General features: G+C 43.1%; 1 protein-coding gene across 3 annotated transcripts in view; it reads right to left on the reverse strand.

Moving 5' to 3' along the window:
- Window positions 1–25,938, reverse strand: part of LOC107217020 (E3 ubiquitin-protein ligase MIB1) — a 249,637-nt gene that overhangs the window by 181,592 nt on the left and 42,107 nt on the right. For all 3 annotated transcript variants that reach the window (XM_046732501.1, XM_046732500.1, XM_015654374.2), the window contains exon 9: window positions 13,925–14,076. In XM_046732501.1, coding sequence (XP_046588457.1) covers window positions 13,925–14,076 — 152 coding nt within the window. The remainder of the gene's footprint in view (window positions 1–13,924; window positions 14,077–25,938) is intronic.

Below are 25,938 nucleotides of genomic sequence, written 5' to 3' on the forward strand. Positions count from 1 at the left end.
TCAACGCGAAGTCAGAACTCCGGTTACTATTGGCGTGTATACCAAGTATAAGGAGAATTGCGCCAAAGTTCTTGCTCCAGCTAATATACCTGTATATTGCAGTTACGAAAGACAACGCGGTACGTTTCCGAGGATTTCCTCTAGATCGCACCAGACGTTCTATTCGGAATACTGAGAATTATTATACAAGGTTTGCAGATATCTCGACATTTATTGAATTATAATACACGTGTGAAAAAGTTCGTTTCAATTTTAAATTATGATAAATAAACGAATACCTTTTTTCCAACCTCACAAGAAACGGACTCAAAGAGGTTTCGATGATCCTATGAAGTTCCTCAAAAATTGCCGGTAAGCCGTTTTTGGATTTCCACAACGGCGAATTCTCTCAGCTTTCTAGCATACCGCTTTTTTCTCCAGTCAATTTTTTTCAGCCAATATTTGTCGACGTAAGAATACGGATATTCTAGACACGAAGAAAACAAGCAAATTCGGTAGTTTGGGATCGGAAGCGAATGACAGGGAGCTCCTCGACGTGTCTTTCGGCCTCGAGGGTAAACAGAAGGGATGCGAGAAAAACATTGGCAGGATGGGTAAAGGGCTGGAAGGGCATGCAGTAGCTGGTATAGGCACTAAAGCTCCGTCGATGTGTGTGCACGTGGGTATGTGAAAAAAACGGCGCACCCGCCGTGCCATTGGCGCCTACTAAAATATGAAAATATTTCCTCAAATTTATCCTCACCTAAGGAATCGGCTCCATCTCTTTCCCCGAGATCCCTGCAGGGTCGGCTCTCAAAAGCTCAAGCGAAAAACGCTGTCCTCCCGGCGATCGGACCGAAACTTTAACGTTGATTTATACCTCCTGCAGGATAGTAGAAAGCAACGGAGGAACAGAATCTCGTGTTCAACACTCAAGGTATCAACTTTATCCTCCCCGAAAGTTTAAAAACTTTCACTTTTTTTTTCTTTTTTTTTTTTTTTTTGAATCATACGACGAATTAAGGTGGAACGTATCTTCAACCCGTGGAGGATTTATACCGAAGGAAAGGTTCGCGGAGCGCGGCTCCCTTCATCGAAACTTCACGCACTTCTCTTTTCCTCGTCCTCTCTTTCATCATTTTTTCTCTCTTCCTGCTTATCGACGTAAACGAGTCCAATCAATTCTCAAGGATCTTTTTTCGAAACGACCCAATTTTTACGATAAATTTACTAAATCTTCGTTGTCTCTTTCTTTATCTTTACCTTCTTCGTTCTTTTTCTCATTTGTGGGATGTGGGCGTGATGAAACTTTTTCCTATCCACTTTTTAAAAGCGCATTTCCAAACTTAATATCATCCAAGAATAATGGGCTAAGTATAAAAGAACTTACGACAGGGAGCTGCTGCTGCTGCTGCTGCTCTTGAGTAGAAAACGAGAGAGGATCGAGATTGTAAAAGAATCGCGAATGCACGAAAAATAAAGAAAATAAAATGGGTCGAGCATAACTTGGCGTCAAGAGCGTGAAACTGGATAACAACGGTTGAACAACGACAGAATCCAACCCTTAATATTTATATACCTTACACATGAGCGAGAAGATGAATGGAGGGCTCTTAATCACCGTTAAGATACCTCCCGAAAACTTTCCCGCACGTGTAGATCACAAAAGGATACGAATACAGAAGGCGAGATATTCGAGGGAAAAGAACCTCAAGGGTGTTTGGAATCCCGAAATTGGCAGACGATCCAGTTCAGCGCTTGGCTTCGCGTTCAAGGAAAACCCTGCTAACCTAATTCTAGCATCGTAAAAAATCTCCGCGGCGTATCGTATTTTCAGAAGAACTTGACTCCACGTCGGACAATTTAAGACTCGCAAAGTATTGACCCGTTCCCTCTCACCTCGTCTACATCTTCCTGTCTCTGGAGATTCTCCCTATCGCTTCATCAATAAAAAATGAAAATAATCCGGCACCGTTTCGTTGTACAAAATATCCTGAAACGACTGTAACGGCACACAATCCACGATTGAAAGAATCGATTCTACAAATGAACCGGAAAAGAATTCTCGAACTTTTAACAACCCTTGTGTAAGTATAATTGGACGAAAGAACAATATTTTTAGTCCAAGTTTTTCTCAGCCACTTTTTTCCACGAACCGAATTAAACCCAACAAAGAAGGCAACTAACGAACAAAAGTTGTTGGAAATTGTTGCATCCCTCTTTGAAAACAAAATAAAACCCAAAGTTCGAGTATAATGTTTTATGGTTTTCATATGAGAAGTCGTTTAAACCTGTACAAGTTTCGAAGCCCCCAAGTGTATCCGTAACATCCTGTGCCCGTGTATCCTTTGGGCACAGGATCAGTCGACTGACGTAATCGGGTGAAAGTTTCGCAGCAAAGACACCGCTGACGATTAAAAGGTCATTTGCAGCTGCAAGCATAGCTGGCGTAGTGTAAACTCGAAACTGCAAACTGTAAGCCACAGATCGGGAGGAAAGACACAATATCTGGATGTATATACGGTAAGGCTAGGAGGCAAGGAGATTTGGAAAACATCACACTCGGCTATATCCTCATAAGAGGAACGGAACCCGAGGGTAGGCATCGAGTCTACGGGTACACGAAGACCCTACGGGGTATAAGGGAATGTCTGCTAATCCTTTACAGGGAATTCAAGTGATAAATTCTGTAAATCCAGGTTCGGGCACGCCCACGTTTGCACTATTACTAGGCGGAAGGAAGGAGGAACCCTCTCGGCGTCTTCGTATCCGGCTAACACCCGAGTCGGCGAGTCTTTGGAGTTGAGGAAGCGAAGGAAAACGGGTGAAGAAGGAGAAGTGGAAGAAGAAAGAAGGAGTCGAGAAAAAGTGGAAAACTCCGATTACAAAGAGTCCCTCCTCCCTCCACACACCCGGCAACACCGCCCTATCATCTCCTTCGCGAGACTTCGTGTCTTGGATTAAAACTTTGACACTTTGTTACCCCCGGCTTCTTTTTCCCCTTCGTCGTCATCCCGATCTCTTCACCCTCCCTCCTCTTTGGACGTCTTCCGCTCAGCGCGACGCGGCGTGCAGCGGAGCGAGCCAAGTGTAATCCCGGCCTTCCGGTACGTTGGACAAATTTCAGTTTCAGAACGAATTTTACCTCCTGACGTACGTAACGTAACCTCCCGTCTAGAATTACCCCGCGCCACCGTTGCTCCACGGGCCAAACTACATGGCTCACTTATCGCTCACCCCGTACAATCATATCGGCACCGCGTCGTGCCGAAGCTTTGCCAGCAATTACTATTGAGAAGGAGAGAGAAGGAATGAGAGAGAGAAGGAATCCCGCTAGAGATTTTGGATATGCGAATAGGCTTATCGTTGAAAGTTGGCGGGGATCAGATCTTCGAGAAGGAAGATAAAGGGGGAAAAAAACATAGGGGATAAGAGTCAAGAATCCCCTCTCGAAGAGAGTTTCCAAGCCGTCGGCGTCTCGCGAGCAAAACTCCTTTGAAACTATGTGTCGTATAATTTTACAGGCTTTTAGCAAGGTGAAGGAATCAACGGTGAATTACCGTGTTGTAACGTTAACGAAACATATCTCCAGTTTTTTTTTTTTTTTCAATCTCATTTATGAAAGATTATAGCGAAAACGAGAAACAAAAATACGCAAAATGCGGTAAACGCCCGATTATTCGGTTGAAAATCGATTCGAGACGCTGAATTACTGGAAGCAGTCGACTAGACTGTAGGAAAGATTATCGCCTCTATAAAGACGCAATTTCGCAATCAGTCGCTAATCCTCAAAGAAGAGTTAAATCCGTAGGGAGAACTAGATCTAGGTAAAACTGGCTTCGCAAACTGCAATCTATCCTGCAGAGGCGTTTCTTTAAAATCTATTAGCCCCAAACGACCCTTGATCAACTTCTGATTACGGTTCAGACTCACAGATATATACCTGGGTACAAATACTTGTTACAAGTATCAAGCGGTAGGTATTTAACGAGAAATACGAATGAAAATTATCTCACCGATTAAATAAATTACAAGAAGCGAGGTTTCGTGTATTTCTGAATCTTAAAGCTGACACCTGAATCACAACGATAAGCCCGTGAGAATAACGATGCTTGCATGTCGACTCCATATTCCGTTTGTGTAATTGGTTGAAACGTGGCGACGCAAAGTACGAATAGAAGCGATATATGGCACATGAAGAGAAAATAATTAATAAGAACTAACAGACTGAGCCGGTCTGTAGATTTGAATACCTCGCGAACGCGCTAGACGACGGTTATACCTGCAGTCCCCGTTCCGTCGACGATAAAGTATGCAGTCCGTAGGTAATAGCATAAGACATTCCTATTCGAGTAAACTTCCTTCTAAAAACTAGCTAACCGGGTCTCGGAGCGAGTAGGCACTTTGATCTTACTCCGTAAACCCGGGGGTGTTTTCGGGAATGCACGCTTATTACGAAAGCCACGCGATCCTGCCGAGTTTCGCTTGTACGAAGCACATTCTACGGTACCTGCATAATCTGAGCCCGCAATTAGAATCGTGCCGAAGCTCAGCCCTCATTTGCCTGGATATATTTTCGATTGGATTTCTCGTAAATATGTTCACCGAATACATGACAAATCGCTGGAGAGTTCGTTTGCCAAAATGAATATTTCATAGTCATTTCGTTTTGATTTTCTTGGAGGTATTGGACTCGATGGAGAAAATTATTCAATCCAAGGGTATTAAGTGGAGCAAATCTATACCGTCGACGAAGCTCAAGAATGGATAATTATGATTCGAGCGTAGTCGTTAATTTTCCACAGAATAGATCGTTGAAAATATAGGTATAATACAGAAGAAACGGCGGTAGAATAGAGAGTTGAATAAAATGAAGACAAAGCAGGAACGTAGACAAAGGGAGAGACTGGTTAGCGTCTGTACCTGCCTACGTCATCGTGTACAACGGTTCTACAGAGAATTGGAAGCAACTATCCAATTTCCGAGGGAGCTGCACGGAGAGAGGGGAAGAGGAAAAGAGAGCGAGAGGGGAGAGAGGAAGGGGTCGAGTAGGAAACTCGGAGGGGATGATGGCGAGGGACCGAACCAAGTCAGCTTAGCGGCCCACTGACCCGGAAACTCTATCCCTACTCCGGAAGCTTTGAAAGATTTCGCAAACGCGACGTCATTTCTTGCCCTGTCTTCCTGAGCGCCCGTGGCAGCTGCCGAGTGATCCGAATTGTTAAATCAATCGAAGAAAAGTAGCTATATACGCGATGCCTTTTCGACCGGGAACAATCGGCGGAAAAATCTAGTCCCGCACATTGAATTGCCAAGTGTTTCCGTTCGTTCCTTTCACCGTTTTTCTGTTTTTCTTCTACATCCTTAATTTTATATCAAGTAATTTTTCACCAACGGTAACTGAAATCGCGGTCACACGAAGATTTTCTGACAGCCTGTGCAACCGCCTGCGTCATTGCCGGAGAGGAACATTGTGAGGTAATTTCCGGTTGGACCTTGGGCTAAAACTGATGGAATTCTGGGTAATATTCTCTCGGGGATTGTAACGATACTCTAGCGGTTGTAAAACTGTAAACTTCAGAGCACTACGAGGCAATGGTGTAAATAATTGGACGGGTTAATTTCAGAGTTTCGGTTGACTGAATTGGTCCCGGCCATACCATCGGGTAGAAAATGGGGATGAAGCGGGGGGGAGACTGCGAGGTCTGACAAAACAAATTTAGTTTCGAAAGTGTGAGAAGACCATTTTTTGTCAACTTTTTCAAACACTTTCTCGCAGGTTTCATTATTTTCGAGGTTCAAATTTTACGCCTCCTTTTCTGTGCGATTCAAACAACGGCCTGCTATTCGCTGCAAGTGCGTGACGTCACGTGGGTAACGCCTCTAGCGGGTATTTCTAGTACTAAGCGTTAAAATGAAAGAATATTAAGGTCCAGTTAGGTTGCAAATTTTATTTCACGTAACTTGGATAAATTTCACGAGTTTGAGGTAGGAGAAAGAAAAAAAATTGAAACGTTTATTCCCTGAATAACAAATTCTTCAATTTATCAGGTTAGGATGTTAAAAGCTTGAGAGAAATTTCATCGTTCGAAGAACTCGACGGAGAAGGGATACTTGATGTGGGTTTCGTAAGACGCACACTTTTGAACAATAAAGTTAAGGAGTAGGGGTTGAACGAACCGTACCGCTGATTACCTTGGTTCTTTAGTAAACACAACGCGAGACTAACTGGCGACTGTATAGAAACGTCTATTCGTCGAGGCACGTTTGCATACGCAAGCTCTTATCATCGCGAAAGATCTGAAATCTGATTAGAAGTTTGTTGGGGCTGATTCTGCAGCGAGAGCTGGCTTTCTTGCCCCGGACTATACACGTAATTATCGCTAATTTTGCTCGGCCGCGCGGTTACTGGAGTTAGTCGAGAGTCTTCTCGTTCCCCTGTACTTTGTTTATTTCCCTGGTTACACGGAGGTTATCAAGATGGTGATTCGTTAGCGTGCAACGCAGGAACACCTCTCCGCGCCGCGCCGGGCCGATATAATCCGGATTATGTTTAAAAAGACTCGATACTTCTCCCTCGGTCTTGAATTCATCCCTGAATTATCTGATCGCGAATTTTCCAAGCACGGAAAATAGGAGGAGGAGCGGGAATTGGAAACAGGGATGAGCACCGCCTCCAAACTCGGGAATATCTCCTGTCCGACGTTCCGGAAGGACTCGTGCGGTGCAGCCGCAGCCGCAGCAACGGCACGTCGTCTCGGGGTTGAGATATATGTATGCCGGGAAGAGCGTCGTTCTCCCACCGAAATCCGATCCCGATATGCTTCTCGAGCTCGGATATGGGAGGAAATACCTCAGGCTCGCCAGACTGGAGGAAGAACCTTGTTCAGCTTGATAGCATTCGGGATCACCGCGCGCTAATACCTTGTCACGGCTCTACCCATCAGACCGGAATACACACACACACACACGCGCGCAGATATTTCTTAATTATCTTCAGAGTTTCGCGACGCTCTTCTTTCTTCCTAATACAGTGTTCTCGATTTATCATTCGCATGGGTTCTTCGCAGCGTCGATCAACTATTAACTATCGGTTAAAGTACCGTGCTGATCAGCTGACGTCGGATCTGTGTGACTTTTTTTTACAAACAGAATGATATTTTTTAATTTGCATCGGTCTACCACCGTTGGAAAAAAAATTTAGTAAAAACGGCGATAACGGAGAAGAAAATCTGAAAAAAAAACTGTATTCGTGACCAGTAATTCACACTGACAATACGGAACGAGTGAACGAGGTCTGCCTGTTTGAATAACAAGGCTATCGAGTCGGGTATTCACGCGCAGTATGAGGAGAAAAAATATATTCGCCGGTATCTTTCGCGAAGTAACGTCGGAGGCAAGAGAGTCACGATAATGCAATTATGATCCGTCGAGCTCTTGGCGGCGTCGTTGGAACTTTTGGGATTAGGGATGCAAAATGTAGGACAATACATGAATACCTAATTCGTGCAGGCGCGAGTGCCACCGCTGTGGGAGTGGTGGTCGGCTCTGGTCGCTCCGGGGTTCGCAGCATCGTCGCTTATAGCACTGCCCGATGTGCAAGTGAACGTGGATACAATACACAGACCGCCGTGCGCCACCCTGCGGGGCAAGAGTTACTTCCAAACGATTTCGCTCTCATCCGATTTAACACGAGAGCTATTATAACTCCATATAGATCTAACGATGCTCCCGAGTCCGGGTCCAGTCTCGGGATGTCGGGACTCCTGCGCAGCTATTAGTGTTAAGCCCTGGTCCTGTTCGTCGCGTCGCGTCGCTCGAGTCGACACAGGCTGAATATCGAATCGAGATATTAATCCCCGTGTCCACGGGGATGAAAATTGTTTCTGGATTAGCATCCTTCCGGTGTGTACCTACATACGTGTATATTTACGTTTGCGACGTCTTCAAGCCCTTTTGATAAAATGAAAACCGCGTGTGTTTCAGGGTGTTTCGTTTCGAGGCAATATTTTTTCTTTTCTTTTTTACTCGGACTTGGAAAATTTTTTTTACAAATGAGAAAAAAGGGTGTATCCTAAATCCAATTGTAAAAGATCGCTGATCTCGGAATTTCGGAGGCTTCTTTTTTAAGTAACGTGAGGAAGATATAATTGGAAAAAGAAAAATTCCAATTGTTATCACTCGGCCTCGGCAGCATCTTACATAGGATTAAATTCTTTGGGCAAAAGGGTGATTTGAATTTCTGCTGTAAAGTCGATGGTTTCGCCACTAAAGACGTTTAAAGATGAATTTTTACATAAAATCGACTTTCGAGCCAGGGAGCTTATAACTTTTGAACCGTTTGAGCTACGGATTTACCTGAATAATGTAGAGAATTTCATTCCTTACAAAATAATGCTTCCAAGATCAATTCCATATCATTAAGCGGACCAGTGTAGCCACTTTTAAAAAAAAAATTATCATATTTGAAAACCGAGTCATTTCTGAACCCTTTGCGAGGCAGCGGCACTCTCCGAGTACACAACTTCGTTTTATGCTGTTTTTTCTTATTTTTTCTGCGAATAAAGTGACCAGAGTTGCACTTTTGAGCTTTTGAAATTTCAGGATAGTTTGTTAAACATAAGTTCATCATTTTTTTTTTTATTTTTTTTTTTACAAAAATATTAATTTTACAATTCTTGAAAATAATTAAAGTGTGAAAAATTCTGATGACGGATTCGTATCATATAAAACCCTAAATTTCATCGAAATCCGTTCGATAGATTCAACGTACCTCTGAAAGAGTTGTTTAAGGTGTGCTTTAAATTTGCAAAAAAAAAAAAATAAATAAAAAATAAATTAACTAAAAAATTGAGTCATGAGGATTTTTCCACTTCTGTGAACCAGTTTATCCTTTCGATAGCTCACATCCTTCGATGATCCATTACTTATTGCATCAACACAGGGAATTAGAAAACGTAATTTATTGGCCAAATTATTTGCATATTAGTGATTTCAATTTTATTCGAATAGTTATTCATAACGACTTGCATGATTTTTTTTTTGTTTATTTTTTTTATGAAATTCGTTTTTGATCAAATGAGCTTTGATTGACTAATAAATCGATTTTAAACTGCGTTAAATTTTTTGAAAGTAGCTGTACTGGTCTATTTGAATATATAACTGATTCGTAAAAATTTGAAACAATGACGTCTCTACGTTATTTAAATTGAAAAACTTCGAACTCGGACAGTATCGTTTCAAAATTGGACTCAAGAGATATCCTTTTGCGACGATTGTTTTTCTTTCTGTCTACAAGTTTTTTAGGTGAGAGTGAAAAAAAATGTTGCCTCCAAACGGAATCCACAGTGTAATGTGAGTATTTTGTCCTCTTCTTTTATTTTGTATTATGCGATTATAAATTGGATAAACTTTTTTCCGATACAGAATATTCTCCTTACACGACAGTACTGCGAGAGAGATTGCCAACGTGGAACAAACGAATGTACAACATAAGTATATGCGGATAAAGTAAACGCTATTTTGAATCGATACCGGGTAGCGGTTGTTGATACCGCAAATGCATACCGTTATGCATGTATGCCGATAAATATGCATGAATTAACGTAAAAAAATTCTTATATAGTTTTTTTTTATTCTTTTCTTTTTTTTTTTCTTCACACCTTTATTGCAATCATTTCCATTTCATTTCGCATGCAGCACGACGCGGCGTATGCAAATTAAGTATTAAAATACAGAACAGTTTCTTTTCATATTGCGTACGTTTTATTATTATAATATCCTTTCATTTAGATTTTTTTTTCGTCTTTTTTTTTTGTGTATTACGATTATCACTATTTCTAATTTTTCTCTCGTCCCCTTTCTCATCCAACATTTATATTCTTCCATGCATTTTGCAGATTAAATTCTCATCATTCCCCCACGTCCCACCCTTGTGTCTCGCCTTCTCACACCCTTATTCTTTCATCCATTCATCTGCATACATTAAATATACGCACATAATTACCAACTCGGGATATCAAATGTCAAACCTGAAGTAAGTCCGTAACAAATTCTTAGGCCCAGCACTGGCCGAATCCGACTTAAAGTAAAATACGAATAACCTGCGTAGCTTTGGTTTTTAATGAAAAACCGTACGTTGTAAAAGTATAATCGTATGTAGATCCGCTCTGCATACCTTCAGGTAATTAAGCATTTAATGTCAAGTTGAACAATTTTGACCCTCACCGTTTTTAACATAGTTAAAACTTTTGAATGACACTATCATCTTTAAAACCCTAATTTAATTTTGCTCCCCTAGAATATTTTTAATATTTAATATATATATATATATATATATATATATATATATATTAAGTGTCTCAGAAACGCTACTGTCACCTGCTGGAGAAGTTTGAACAAAATTAAAAATCGTGACGCTTGAAATTGGTCGATTTGAAAAGGAATTTTCCACAGACTGTAAATCAGCTGGGATTGGAATCTCGACTATAAATTCATCCCTCCAGGCCTGGGTGGTTCACAGTTCTAAATAATGCGCTATTCTATCGCAAATACGTAACACGAGGTGTTTATTCACTACGGTAGGGGCGGCGCGCTAACCACTTTCGAGCGACCACAAACGGCGTTGCCATAACTCAATTTTAATCACAGTGAAAAGCAAACTTTCCAGCTAGCGCGTGGCGTAGGAAACAGAGGCGACACACGCTGCGCCGCGGCTACTGTCCTAACAAAACAAAGCGAGATTAAGCCGAGGCTATGCCGATGGCCGTGGGGGTGGCAATCAGAGTCCGCTGCAAGGTAGATCAAAGGGATGCTCAGACAGACAGCGCGTCCATCTATGGGCCGCGGCACGTGTGGCTAACGTAATCAACCACCTGCCCATGCCGTTCCGGAATTCTCACGGCGAAACGCGCTCGCTTTACTCCGTCGCCGCTGTTATTGTTGCGTTGAAGTTGCCTTGAACCGGCCGTTGAAGAAGCAGGTCGCATCAAATTTTTTAGCAAAAAATTCGAAAAAAAAAAAATTCGATAAAAGGAAGAACAGTTTGGGTAGCCAAAATAACCGCCATAGAAACGACGATGGACGTGGACGTGAAAAGGATTTCGCGAATGTTGAAACCGATGAAATTCAGTTCTGTTTATTAAGTTGAATGAAAGGCAAACTCATCAACTTGGACCAAATTGAAATTGGTCACTGGAGTGCGTTCGAATTGCGGAACTTCAGAGGACCCTTAAAATACCGACAATTTTTCTTTCAAAATTCAAGTAAAAAATAGTCGATTTTTTTGATACAGTCTAGGGTATATATTTCCTTTTTTCGAAAAGTTCTAGCTCTCGGAGAAATAAGTATCAAGTATTCTTGCATATTAGTGATTTCAATCACCTGCTCGTGTACACTGAAGTCTTGAAGATGAAAATTGGTGAAATAAGATTTATTTTTCTTCCGAACTCGTGGATTCCCACACGCGCACGCGTACGAAACAGCGGAATAAAAATGAATAGAAATTATCGCCGTCTGACGAAAAGTAATCGCGAGACTGTCCCTCGATTTTACCCGACAACGTTTCGCCCCGCAGCATCGAGTGAGTGTATCGCGAAGGACGCGATTCGACCTGCAGCGTAAGATAATGATAAAGTTGACAATTTTTTCCTTCCGACAGTTCAGATTGGACCGCCCGATCCGGTCGATGACGATTCTACCGGATTTTGCCCTCTTTCGCGACAGCTGAGTAGGTATTTGGATCAGTGATCTACGCAGGGGGTTCGCTCGGTCTCTGTCTCTTTGATTTGTCGCCCTCGGGCTATTTTCTGCCTAGCCAAAGTGGCCGCGTCGTCCCAAGGGCGACGGTGATGCCACGGAAGAGGACGGAAGTGACGTCGACCGTCCGATCGCACCACATTCCTGAAATTGGATCGGTAAATCAAGGGCGACCGTTTTCCGGGCTAACGGTCGATTCTCACCGTCGTTAGTAGGTAGCATAATAAACAGAGTTGTCGGTAATATCGTCGGTATATCACAGGTTGACCGTATTGTTTCGTATTTCATTCCAGCGATTCAAGATGTCTGATATTCGGCTGAGGTACGGATTATTATTCTTCCAATTTGTTCCTATCATCGAATCTCTGACTGACTGGAACTTCTGGTATCCTCAAATTTGAATCAATCGTATTGTTGCAGAGGATGAAATCACCCCTTTTGCCCCCTTTTTCTCACCTAGCAGTAATCATAGATAAAAGACGTATAGAAGCTTTAATGTGTCATAAAACGAATAGGTTGCTGCGCAAACCAACATTATTGTGAAAACGGCCCTGTTTTAGGCTCCAAACTATAAACACGCATTTTGCCATTAAAGCATTTTTTCAAACGTTTCGTTTCGCTGCCTGATAAATCGCTTGATAATCTTACGAACCTAATTATTTATCCTGTAACGCCGAGTCCGTTGTCGTAAATAGCAAAAAAAATTATAGCGAATCTCGTGTTAATATGATGTGAAATATTGCAGAAGAAAAAATCTTTCGTAACGTTGTATTTGTTTTATGCAATCAAACCGTTTATGGGGGTAGAAAATTTGGCATGAACGTTTATTTTAAACCACATTTTCATTCCACTTTCTCCCTCGATATCTCCCGCCTCCTTCTTCAGCTTTGTTCGAAAATTGTCAATTTCCGCGATTGGACGGAGTTCGCGAATGGCTTTCGATGAAATTCGGATAGGAGGGGGAGGGGAAACGATATTCTGGTTTGTCAATTTCGGAAGTGGACGTCATACCCTTGGCGAGGTGAAGTGAGGCGAGGGATGGGGGGGGGGTTGTAATACCTAACGACGGCTGTGTGAAACTGCGATCGTAGCAAAACTAGAATTGGACGAACGGCAATAACATACGCGGAGCGTTTTGAGCGACATCCGCATCCTTTGTTTCCCCAGGCTGGTAATAAAAGAAACACGGGAAAGAAGAGAGAAAAAATAGAAAGAAAAAAAACAAAAAAAAAAAAAAAATTGCAAACACGGAGGTAATAGAAATAAAAATGAACAACGAAGCGTGGCGTAATATCGCAACGCACAGCAGGTACGCTCTACGCACATTGGCTCATATAACTGGGCAAAATTACGTGCACGGAAATAAATTCCTCGCACTGCCAGCGGCGGATTATTCGATTACTTGAATTTTATTGCACTTTACCAGGAGGATAAAGAACGAAAATTTTTATGTTGTGCACACACTCTGAAAACTGCCTCTCGCAATCGGTGCTATGGTGTAAAAATATTCACCACAAAACATTAAATTATCGATTCAATTCACGATTCGCGAGAGAGGAATACTTTCCTTCTCCTCCGCTCAATTCGTCTCTGCAAAATTGCAGTTATAAGGCTTATTCGACTTTATATCCACCGGCGGGTGAATAACGTCACGTAATAAGGCAGAATTGGAGCGCCTAGTATCATAAAGAAGATATCGAAATGACCGAGCTAATCAATGTGACCTGATAACTCACGAAATTAATTTACCGCCAATAATCTTTTCCATAAATCTAAGCTAGGGTATAATAGAAATGGTAAAATTTATTCGTTTCGACGATTATATACCGTCGCGTCGCTCGAACCGTTCCCTCAAAATTTATCCTCAATCGCGGATTGGACTCGGGAAAATAAAATACTATAATGACCCCCGATGAAAGAAATTCCTGGAACGTCTATTCAAGCGAGTATAGAAATAGCTCAAGCATCGGGGGAAAATGGGGAACGCTGATCACGGTGTAGATCGCCTAAATTCAGTAATGAATTCCTCGCAATTCCAGGCTTTGTATTGGGATGAAAAAATTCGTTTCTTAGGTCTAAATTCGAGTCGCCTTTACGACGCATCGGCGCCATTCCTTCTCAAGCACTGCAGCATATCCTCCGCCAAAGTAGACCACGGTGTTGATAAAAGCGAGAGGCAGAGACTTACCTTGGATTTCCACGTAGAGCAGCGTGATGTAGCGCGTTGAATCCATTGTTGTTTGTGAGTGTTATGTCAGCCGCATGATCCAGCAACAGAGCCAGCATGTCGTCCCGCTTCTTGGAGATGGCGTCGTGAAGTGGCGTGTCTCCTTCAGAGTCCTGAAACAGACCGAGGAACATATGATACTCGGTAGGTATATCCGACAATGATGCGAGCAATGAAAAAAGGTTGGAAAGGGAGCCGAGTCTTGAGACGACGAAAACGATCGCCGGCAAGAATAATTTTTCCAATTTCCACGTTCAAAAAACGGATCTGAAGAAGAGAATCCGGAGTTTCATTTTCTCTTTCCCGACCAATAAAATGTGTAAATTATAGAACCGGTGAAAAGTTTGGCAGGGGTGGGGTGGAAAAAAAAAACCAAAAAAAAAAAAAAAAAAACCGAAGAAGAAGAAAAAGAAAGTTCCAGACTGCGCGGCAGGTGGTACGAGGAAAGAATTGCAAGGTAGGAAAAAAGTCCGAAGACCGAGGAACAGTGCCAGCTCGAAACTTACAACTCGCAACCGGGAACCGGCAATTCGCAATAAGAATAAAAAGAGTTTTGCAACAGACGACGGGAAGAGGACGAGGGTCGCGGGCGTCTTAGCGAGAGCGAGCGAAACTTTAAATCTCGGGATCGAACCGGATATACTGCAGGCGGCGTAGGAGGAAAAGAAATTAAGTTGAAAATTCTCTCCTAAACTGCAACGGAGAGTATATCGTTCCTGCGCCTGCCGCGCATAACGAACTTGCATCAGCTTTTCCAAAGCCGATCGCCGTGCAGCCGCTGCGAGAGAGAAATACTTTTCGAGGTTTCGAGCAGCGATCCGCGATGAATATCCGAAAACAGGGCTCGTCCATTACGGGGATGAACAACCGGCGCGAAATGTGGTAAAGGGAGAAAAGTACGAAGAGGGAAAGAAACGCACGGTGAAATGAACAAACGGAAAACGGGACTGGCGGAGGTATAACTGTAGGTGTAGGTGTAGGTGTAGGTTAGGTGTAGGCATACAGGGCGTCGTAAACAATGCTTGGCGCAGGCCGCGCGGACGAAGCGGCGTTATAGCGCCTTTCGCGCCAACTAACCGCGTAAATAATAGGCATCAAGCGCAGATACTTTATGGGATCAGTTGGAAAAATCCTTTGTATAACTCCAATAACTGTGCGGAATAAATCTCCCGGAGTCGGAATTGCTGGGACGGCCGGGACTGTCGGTATAAATGCCGGCCATACGTCACCCCGCGAGTCGCGTCCCGTCGCCCCGAGGCCGGGCGAAACCGGGATCCCGGTTCCAGGATTCCGGGAAAATGGGAAGTCGGGAGAGCGGAGATCGAGCGGCAGGACCCGAGGAGAGGAGACCCGTGATCCTGCGGTGTAAACGTCGAAGCTGATTACAAAGACCGGCTTTCTCGTCTCCTCCCCGTTAATACCTGCTTTATTATATCACAGGCCTCGTACATTTATCGTCGATTGTTGCTTCTCGGCGTTATTTTCGTTTCCAACTTCTCTCCGGTCCGATCCCTCTTCGGGGCATTCACTCGGATTCAAGTGTCGGTAAGTAAAGTGCAGGTGCGAGTGCCGAAAGAATTCAACTTGACATAGAATCGCGTGATTTCGCAGTAGAATTTGGAAAGATCATATGAAAATACCATCGCTATAGATCCTAGTTAAAAATGTATTATCAGCACAACAGTTTACGAAAATGGTGTCAAATTAAAAAGTGATATTTTTCCCAGACCGAAAATTCTTCAATCCGAAACATGTACTAAAACCTCTGCAACGAATCTCTGCCAACGTTAATTCGTTCATTCACCATGGACGTATATAACCACCCTTAAATTTTTACATCGAGCTTTAACTTTTTTCCACTCCATCCACGCCGCTCTATGCTAATTTGCCACTCCAAAAGCCTCGCTTTTCAGTGGATATCGAAGTTTTTACTTCGATTGAAAACCACGACCGCTGCTGAAGGAAAAACGAATAATTCATCATCGATTTCTGTTCAGATTTACCAGTAACTGAGCGATAAAAATTTCCTCGGAATTTCAGGTTTTCCAAACCAACGTTTCACACTCCACTTAGTAAAAAAGCATGCACGGTTTTTTCACCGCCAAATTCGTGGAGAATAAAGATTTTACGATCCCAATTCGATGAACGATAATGACCGAAATTCAATAGGAAATATCAACATTCTTTCGGTCATTTATTCGTAGATAACGAAAATTTACCGTGCACAATTCATCAAGAACATTCGAACGCGGTTTATAAGCTATTCAAAAATTTATGGTATTTATCCTTGCCATGAAGTGGAAATCGGACTTCAGTTCACTTTTCCACTTTTCCGGTATTCCCTAATCTTTGAAGTCAAACAATGTTGAGTTACCAACTTCGACAACATTCCATGGAACGGATGAACACGAGAGACGTGGATGAAAGAAGTTAAGATGTAAATGTAAATGCTTGGCGAATCCATCGGCTGGTGGGACTTGGAAACTGTCTTGCTTAGGTTTTTTCACGTCGGCCAGATCGTTCAAGTTCTCATTGCTATTTTCTTCGGTCTCTTCTTTTTTCACTTTCCCATTTTTCTCGTTCTTCCCCCCTACTTTTTTTCGCAGCTATACAAGTTCGACGACAACTTTTGCCTCCCCTTGAACCGGGTCACCCTCGGCTTTAACTCCAGCCCCAGTCTTTCCGTGACTTCAACAAATGTCGCCCATCTGCGGAGCCTAGCCTCCCTTTCAAAAAAACTTCTCCTCAAGTTAGCATCGCTCGAGTCGGAATGCCTCACACTCTGTACTGGATACGTATAATACGGCAAACCTCTCCGACATTTTTCCCTTATATTATTCGGACAAAACCAAATTACGCGTATTACCTATTGACGCCACCTCATCTTCCGAATTTGCCACTTTTGGGAGAAATTGATTTTATCGAGTACCAACTTTTCCTCTGCGAAACTTTCACGAATACATGCATTGTCTATCCTCGTTCATTTCACTTCTGTTTTCAATTTTCCATCGGTGTTTTAGCGACCGCGGAATCCGTCGTAGAACACTTTCTCGACTTTCAATGCTTCGCTACAATCTTTTCGAATAAGAAGCAGAGCTACAGCCGAGTTCGTGACTCGCGGAGAAATGAGACTCGCCCACCACCGATTCAGTGTAGGTACATTGGCATTCATAGCTGTTGTTGCAGAGTAACGACCTGTCATTGTTGCCGCAAGAATAGCAAAAAGATTTATTACGAGCCGAGAGAAATCGGCTTCGCGATTCTCAATCCTCGCTTTCACCTCTCTCTCGCAATACGAATATAACCCAAAAAACTACGCCGGCCTAATGGACAGCTATTGTCCGGAAAAAAAAATCAACAGTTCAGACGGAGCCTCGAGAATCTTTCATTGTACCAGAAATCACCGTTTTCCACAAACCGTTCTAATGCGCGCGGGATTTCCTGGCGCAAAATCACATCAAAGGAAATCATTTCATTGATTAAGCGATCGCTGAAAAGAAGATTTGCCGATAGTATCTTCAAACATGTAGATATGCTTACATAGTTCAGTCAATAGGGATTTTGGCCCTACAAGACGTGGTGTAATAATGATTTTGATGTATGTTGTTTAGTTCCAGGGCCCGATGAAAAATCTTGGATTAAAGGTACAAAACATTTTTGCTTTTTTTTTTCCAAATCACTCGTTACACATCAAACTGATAAAAAAAAAAGTAATGCGATGAAAAATGTAGGGAATTCAGTCTCCTTAAAATTTTTTAAAGACACTATTGACGCGGGACCAACCCTTCTGGAATTATTTCGAAGGAATCAATTTTTTGTGCCTTTGATCCAATATGGCACACCGCGCCGACCCCTCCCCCCAAGGTCGAAAACTCAGATTTTCCATCAGGGCCCAGAACTAGATAACATATATCAAAATCATCATTACACCATCTTTTGTAGGGCAAAGGCCTTTTTTACTCACTATTGACTGGACTAACAATATACAAATTTAAAATTTGCAAGCGATGCAATTAATTCACCGAAAGATTATTATTGCGTGTTAAAATTATCAGGGTGCCCTATAATAGTGATTCGTGAAATTAGAACAACACTTATTCCGAATACGAAACGAAGTTTGTCTCGTTAGAAGCGTCTACAGAATTTGGCGGGACCGTAAGAAGCCTTTGGCTAAAATGAGAAGAGTCAACAGTAAAGAGAGAGAGAGAGAGGGAGAGAGACAAAGAGACGGTACAAGACAAGACAGCAGATTCGGCTGATATTCGCGACCGGAAGTGTGCAGCTCCGGTACTCGGAGAGGCAGGAGGTTCGGGTGGGTATAAATGACAATCAGTATCGCAGTGCCTGGTGTCTGCTACTTGATTGCAGCGTAAATATTTACGCCACTTAATTCCTCCTCGCACCCTTTCACCCGACTGGTAGGTATATCCCTGAGCGAATCGCGATACACGTGCTCGACGACGTCTAGTCTTCCGGATACACCCGGGAGGAGCGTCGGGTTTCCGGCGTAGCTGCACAAATCAAGGTATATCACCAAAGATGACGCTGCAGCAGGATCGGGTCACATCGCCTTGTTTGCAAACTATACGAAACGGAGACGCTGCGATTGAGTTACAGACGGGATCGTCTCGTGCGCGGTTCACCGAAGCGGGGGAATTTTGAGTTAAAATCCGCAATTTTTTTCCCCTATTTCGATTCATTTTTTCTCCTCCCTTATTTCTGCATGCGGGAAGCCGGAAGAGAGCACGAAATCCCTTTACCCGTGGCACGACTCGTTCTGCGAAGGCGGGTTATGTATATATACCCTTATATTCTTGAGACGGGACAAAGCGGAGGATCTCGAAGCGGCTGCAGTCGGCGGTATGCGGGCAGTGTGCTCAAGAATTTCATGGAAACGTGGCGAAATGGAATCGAGAGGGCGGAGGACCCGACGGGGATATACGTATACCGAGTATTCAGAGGTAACGAGCGAATAGCAAGCGAGAGAGAGTTGGCCAACTCGTTAAAACGCCCTGCGCCGGCTATACCCAAGTTCAATGGATAACCCAGGGACCCTGCAGAGATGACTGCGAGAACGAATCTCCGAAGACGTCAATTTCTAACGAACTGGATTCAACGATTTCAAATCACGGTCGCCTTTCGCCGCGTATATCGTACCTACTTTGGTCTCGAAGAAATCACAGTCAAGACAGACAAAACTGCAGAATTGAATCGAATGAAACACGCTGCAATCATTTTGGTCTCGCAGTCTGTCGACACTCTTTAATCCAATATTTTTACAATTTCATTATATTCGTTCAAAGTTGTGCTCTTTATTAATTTATTCGTGCATATTTTCTTGCACAATTACGAGCTCCAATAAAATGTCGACAATTTGTATGTACGCGTATTGTAATTATAACAGTGAAAAAAATCCACCACACACCAACTATACGGTTCTCAACTATGAAATAAGTGGTACGAACGTCGACAATGGAATTGGAAAATAATTACCGTGGGATAGTATGTAAAATTCTTTCTATCTTTATCAAGGAAAAAAATTAACTTAACGGTATGATATTAAGTCAAGTTCGTATAGGTGCGATATCGTATTCGTCGCGGTTCCGCAAATAACTTTTGATCTCAAATAACTTTTTAAAGAGTAGATTTTTTTCGATATCATTGAATTCCCAACAAAAAGTTGTAGGAGTCCTAAGTTAAAAAAAAATGTTCCCATATCATTCAAATGGGAAATGAAAATCGCAATGAATGCACCTCTAAAAATGAATATGCTGAAATTTGGACAGCATATTTTTTTCATCATTTAAAGCAATATTTTTTACTTGAATCTTGAAAGAAAAAAAAAAAACTATTTTTTTTTTAACACGGTCCAATGTATACATATGTTTTCAGCGACGGAATTAATTCCACATCTGATTTTTGTCGTACATACAGAGTTTCAACAATACCATTGTCATCCGAATGAAATTTTCCCCTTCGGTGAAATCGTGTCGTGGTATTATCAACGCCTATGTACATACATACATTATACATATATACTTCGAATTGGCACCAATTTGTACAAAGAGTAACAGAATTATACGTAGCAAGGGAACGAAATTAGCGGTTAACTCGACAAAACCGCACCCCACGTTATACGCGTTCAATTTCATTTCCGAGTTTGGCACGTGGAGAGAGAGAGAGAGGGAGGGAGGGAGGGAGGGAGGGGGGGAGGGGAAATGATTTTTGCGAATTGAACCCAGCACAGCGCAACAATCAATGGTCGCCGTCTTGCCGGAGCACCTGCGTCACGAGGATAAAAGTTTGGGGTAGTTTTTCGCCTCGTTAGCACGACAAGTTGTGACACGGTTTGTCTCGCGAAGATCGGACGACTGCTTGTCTCGTCGCTGAGTACCATCCCTACAAGCGACGATACTCGGGAATGAAACCCATCGCCTCTTCTCGTCGTCGGGGCGTTACGGGCTGAGCAAGCACAAAGCCAATCGTAGTAAACACGATCAGAAGGGGTGGTCGCACACGCGTGACGAGGCAATGTCGCATTTGCACGGGGCACATCTCGCATTCATCATTAGCTCCGTAATTTATGTCGAACACGGATTGCAACCGCGCTCGCGAGGCTGTACGGCGTTGCCTCAGCATCCCCTAATTAATATAAATTGCCATTACCGCGAACGGGGCGCGTCGCTGCGTGTATAACGCTGCAAGCTCAGCTGCTGTTTACCGGGTTTCTGCTACGTATTTACCCCCCACATATTTGCCATTTATCGTTCCATTGTGCAGGCCACGGTATAGCTGCTGAAAGAGTACTCGTAACGGGTCGTCGGCGAAACGCGTTATTATGCATTGTTTTATGGTTTTTATTCATTTATTTATTTGTTTATTTGTTTATTTTTTCTTCTTTCTTCTTTCACCCAAGCACCGAGCGCCGAATAGCAGCGTGCCGAACGTTTCTACCGCGGTAGTTGTATAATTTGAGGGTGAGAAGCGACGCCTCGCGGCGGCGATATCGTATCTTGTATCCATGTTTCGCGTATCGCCCTACCCCATTTATTTGCCCCATTAGTATCTCGCCGCCGAGCTGTATATACCCTACACCCCCAACCTCCGGCAATTGCTTATTTCCCGACGCGAATCCGTTCCTTCTGCGGGTGGTTTATCGCAATACGGGGAACGTGCTGCGGGACAGGCGAAAATACCTCCCGGGCACTGCCTGCAGTGTAGGAATCAAGTGCTTCATCCATCTCCCAGGGCGGGAAAGCCGGTAATGCCGCCCCCACTGCAGCTGCCAAACTGCAGGGACTATTTTTGTCGTTCCCTTTGTTGGATATCCACCGAAAGATTTCGAGGCGAGGATGAATGGCGCGTGGTTGATGAGACATGTGCTTTTGTGTGTGTGTGTGTGTGTGCCTGTGTGTGTATTCGTATAAACAACATGTACACAAAGGAATAACAAATGTTGTCGGGAAAGAAAATTGTACGGGGCTCGTTCCAATGCTGAATGGGATCCATTTCGCCAAGTGGACAGCGGCTGGGACGTAAGGTATGAGGTATCGGTTGTTCCTGGCGCCGTACCGAGTTTCAAGGATCGAGGATCCAGAATCGAGTCTTGGCTGCTCTTAACCTGTATCTCCTCGAGACCTGTAATCCAAGGCAACGTCACCGAGAGCAGCGCGTATAGTATAGGTAGTGGCGAAACTCGCAGCGACGGTTCACGGTTACTTGGACCCGAGGGCCGTAACTTTGGACAAACAATTCATAAACCACTCTCGAGCGAGGTGGAGAAAAAGAGGCTGAAAAATGTGCAGGAAACGGTAAGATGGAAGAAAAAAGATGTTGCGGGGGTGGGCAGGAAAACGGAGAGAGAAAGAGAAGAGCGAAAGAGAGAAGAAGAAGAAGAAGAAGATACGGAGAGCGAGGAGGATGAGGACGGAAACGGGTGCAGAACGATTACGAGGCGCACCAAAGTGCTTCCTAAATTATTCTATCTTTACTTCTATTCCTGAAGACAATGAAGAATCGACAGAGAGGAAGAGAAGTACGTATAAGGAAACGAAGGGATCACAGAACTTTCACCGAAACGACAATAATAACTATCTGTACAATGATTGCGAAAATCATGAAAAGGTATCTTATCAGCTAATTTCCGTGGAAGATGATTATTTTTTTTTTTTCTGCACCATATCTAGAACAGAATCTACAAGCACGACGTTGATCTTTGAAAAGACCTTGGAGAAGCCTGTCGACGGAGAAGCAGCGCTAGCGGAAACGAGGTTGATACAGGGAGAGAACGCGTGTTCTCGGTATATTGGAAAACGACAAGGCAGATGGATAGACAGACAGACAGATGGACAGACAGACTGGTAGAAGTGAACAAATTTTCAATACGAAAGGTGACGAAAAACTTGGGAGAAAAATAGAAAACTAAACTGTAAAACAAAACCAAAAAATAATCTGTTCGGATTGATTACACTCTGATTAAGAAACAACGCTATTTTCAATTTACGTGTATATTATTAATACGCTAATTAAAACATGCCGAGCCTTGATTACCGAACATTTTATTACTCGGTAAAAAAAAAAAAAATAGAAGCGCCCTGAGTGCGGAGTAAATTCGTTAGTGTTGAATAACCCAATAGCTCGCGACGCGTAATTAATTTGTGACATGGTATTACGCGAGAGAAAATTAACCTTGATAAAAATAACTCGCGGATCACTGCAGCCAGCTCCTTATGTATGAAACTAACATTGCTTGCCATCAGAAGCTCTCGTAACTCTGAAGTAACTAGATCTTGTTGAATCATTGTACGTATCCGAAGTCTTTTAAACAGATAAGAAATTGAATAAAGAAATTATGTTATTATTTTCCGAAAATTGTTGGCTACCTTGATCATTAGCGGTTAGTCATATATTAGTCGAAGTCATATGTAAATTTTCGGATACACGCAAATCCCCTTCGTGTACATCGTCAATATCTTATCGCATGGTTAATAAATGTTTCTTACTCAATGTGACGAATTTATCTCTTGGTGTATCTGAAAAATGAATAAACAGCGTTACACCCAGACGCTGGGGGATGAAGGAGGGAGGAAAAGAATGATCATCTAATTTCGAGTTCTGAAATTGCATTAAATTATGTAGAAATAATTAGCCACGGGCTGTACAGGGGCTGGAAAACAGGGAGAAGAAAGGAGCGAGTGTGAAAGAGAAAAAGAGAGAGAGAGAAAGATCGGTGATAGAGAAAAGGCGAGCAGGAAGTAAGAGAGGTTAAGAAAAAAACAAAACATGTATAATATTCGTAAACTGAAAACTAGTCGTAACAAAATCGATTAAAGCGTACCTTGGCTCACATAACCGTACAATAATAATAAATCAATACAGAAATTGTGCAATTTCAATCTCGTCTAGCAATATATCCGCAATCATCGTGCATTCCTCAGCCATCTCGGGTACGACGACAACGCGAATTCGTTACTTCCTCCGACCCGGAACTTATTGCGATTTTATTTCCGAGAAGCGCATCCGGTACAAATAGAATCAATCGAGGAGAGCTTATGCTGCAGAGATGGTCTCTCATCCTCCCTCAGCTCTCCACTCTCCCCTCTCTCCTCTTCGCTCGCCCAACCACACTCAGCGAAAACGGAAGAAACTCTTGTACCCCCCGGACCGGCGAGCCACCGATCTAAACTACTTTAATCTAGTTGCAAACGATTGAGAAACAGCTAACTTCGAGACTCTTGCGCCTCGCTTGAGACAAAGGTGGCGGGCGGTCTATCTCCTCATCGTGGCAGCTGCCGGAGGCTAGATAAACCGCGTATATAGTAACACCTGGCCGACTGTTTCGGCTCTGTTATCTCTAATCTCCCCCTCCGTAGCGCTGGCCGAAAGTACGTAACACCATTTGAACGGGCATCGCTGTTAGAGTAGCGAATGGTGATCAGGAGCGAAGGAAAACTCGCAGCGGAGGCCGACGATGATATACCTATACAGTGTTATTATACCTTGAGATGGTTAAAAAGTGCGACTTATCGGCTTACTTTTATCCGGAACATAGACGCTGTCGCGGAGGACGAGGGGCGCCCAACTTACCGGGCTACAAGCTCGAAGCTTGGGCTTTGCTTCGGCTTTGCTTGACGTCAGCCTCGGTGCCTAGCGGAAATGCGATGAGATTAAAGTATTTGCAGTAACTGCAAGCGACAGGAGGGATAGAAGCAATGAGAGAGAGAGTAAGATAAAGCAGATAGACGAGGAGAAAGTCCCCAGACTTCCCAGCTGTTCGTAATCGATTACCGATCGACGATGAGAACTCGCTCCAAGTCTAATGGTGCCATGCTGCACGATGAATCGTTAATAATCGTATGAAATTTTTCCGGAGAAGACCAATTACGAAAGTTACCTTTGCTTTTGGTTTTCTTTAATTTTTTTTCTTTTCAAAACATGCGGTGCCCGGTCAAAGGTTACCTTGATATTCATCCCGAAGCACTCCTCGTACACGTTACGCATTTCCATCGTCAAAACGTATCGCCGCAGATAAACATCGGCGCACACACGCAGGAGTGATTTGCCTGTTTGCAAGGCGAGGATCGCAGCTATCGGATGTTACGCGGGGCGTCATAGATCCTCGGAAACGTTTTGCCTCGGGAACAGGAGACAAGGCTAGCGTGTCCGTCGTGTTTACGAGGGCATTTACTGCCCATAAAGTAGCACCTAACTAGGCACACTCGTACACAATGCTCACCGAGTCGCACGCCCACGACTCACGTCAGCTACTCTCCTGGCTCATTGTCGGCGTGTATCCTTGTGTCTGGATACTGCAGTGGCGATTCTTCGCCGATTACATTCCTCTCTATTAGCTGACCCGGCGAAAATGAACTAGACCGTCCGAACAACTTACTGCTGAAAGTCCGTCGCTCGAATATCGCGACGCGCGACAGGAATTTTAAGTCAGATATAACCCCGGAGATCATCCTCGATGCTCCGGCAGTGTAAATACGTTTGTGAGATATTTCAAAGAGCGATATTACTGCTTTGCAGAAAAATGTTTTAAGGGAAGCCTCACACTCTGAAAAAGTTTATCTGCAAACATGCGACGCTTTTACGTTTTTACGTATCTAACGTTTCAGAATGATATCTAAAATCTAAATCGTTTTCCACAAAACAGAAAGTTCCAAGATACAAAAGGTACGTATTTACATTCCAAATTCGTGAAACACAAGCATGTATATAAAATATTGCACTGGCTGATTCAAGAGGGGAAAAAGTCTTTTCAGGAATAATAAAATCTTGAAGAATTTTTCACAAATCGTTGTAACAACGACGAATATTATTCTCTCTGGTCATTTTTCCTTCACTCTCACGTCTCTCTTTGAGTTAAACTGAACATCTATAGTATCTTTTATTCTCTGTTCTCATCCTTGATTGTTGAATACGCAATTTTCAAAGATAACATTTTCCCCGCGTGCTGCAATTACTCGACGCACAGCTCGTAAGGCGGTTGACTAATTTCGCCAGAATATTAGCATGAAATTAGAACAAAATTTTAAGAAATGAGAATTCTTCAGGCGTTACTAACATCCCGGAATGAAATACTGCAACGACGCGCCATTATCGTATGAAATATTTCCTCCAGCATAAGATGCGAACCTCTGAAGATATGAGTCCAAGAAGGAATTTTTTTTCTGTTTCTTTTTTTTTTTTTTTTTTTTTTTGCATGAACCAATTTTTCGCCGAAGGGGAAGTGAGGCGGAGAGCAGACGAGGTTGGTGAATAAAATCAAGGCGAAATCCTGTCTTTTAGAACCAAAGTCAGTCCGACAATTTGTTGGGGGAATGCCAACCAGTCTAGAGTCGTTGGTGACAGTAGTGAACTGGCGTAAACCTGCATGTCCGTCTGTCGGCTCCGCTTCGTTCCTCGAGAAATTATAATATAAAACAGAGGTATGCAATGCGGAGGATCATAACAGTGCAGCCAAACGGTTT

This window comes from Neodiprion lecontei, chromosome 2 (assembly GCF_021901455.1).
Source record: "Neodiprion lecontei isolate iyNeoLeco1 chromosome 2, iyNeoLeco1.1, whole genome shotgun sequence".
In the NCBI taxonomy this organism is placed as follows: Eukaryota; Metazoa; Arthropoda; class Insecta; order Hymenoptera; family Diprionidae; genus Neodiprion; species Neodiprion lecontei.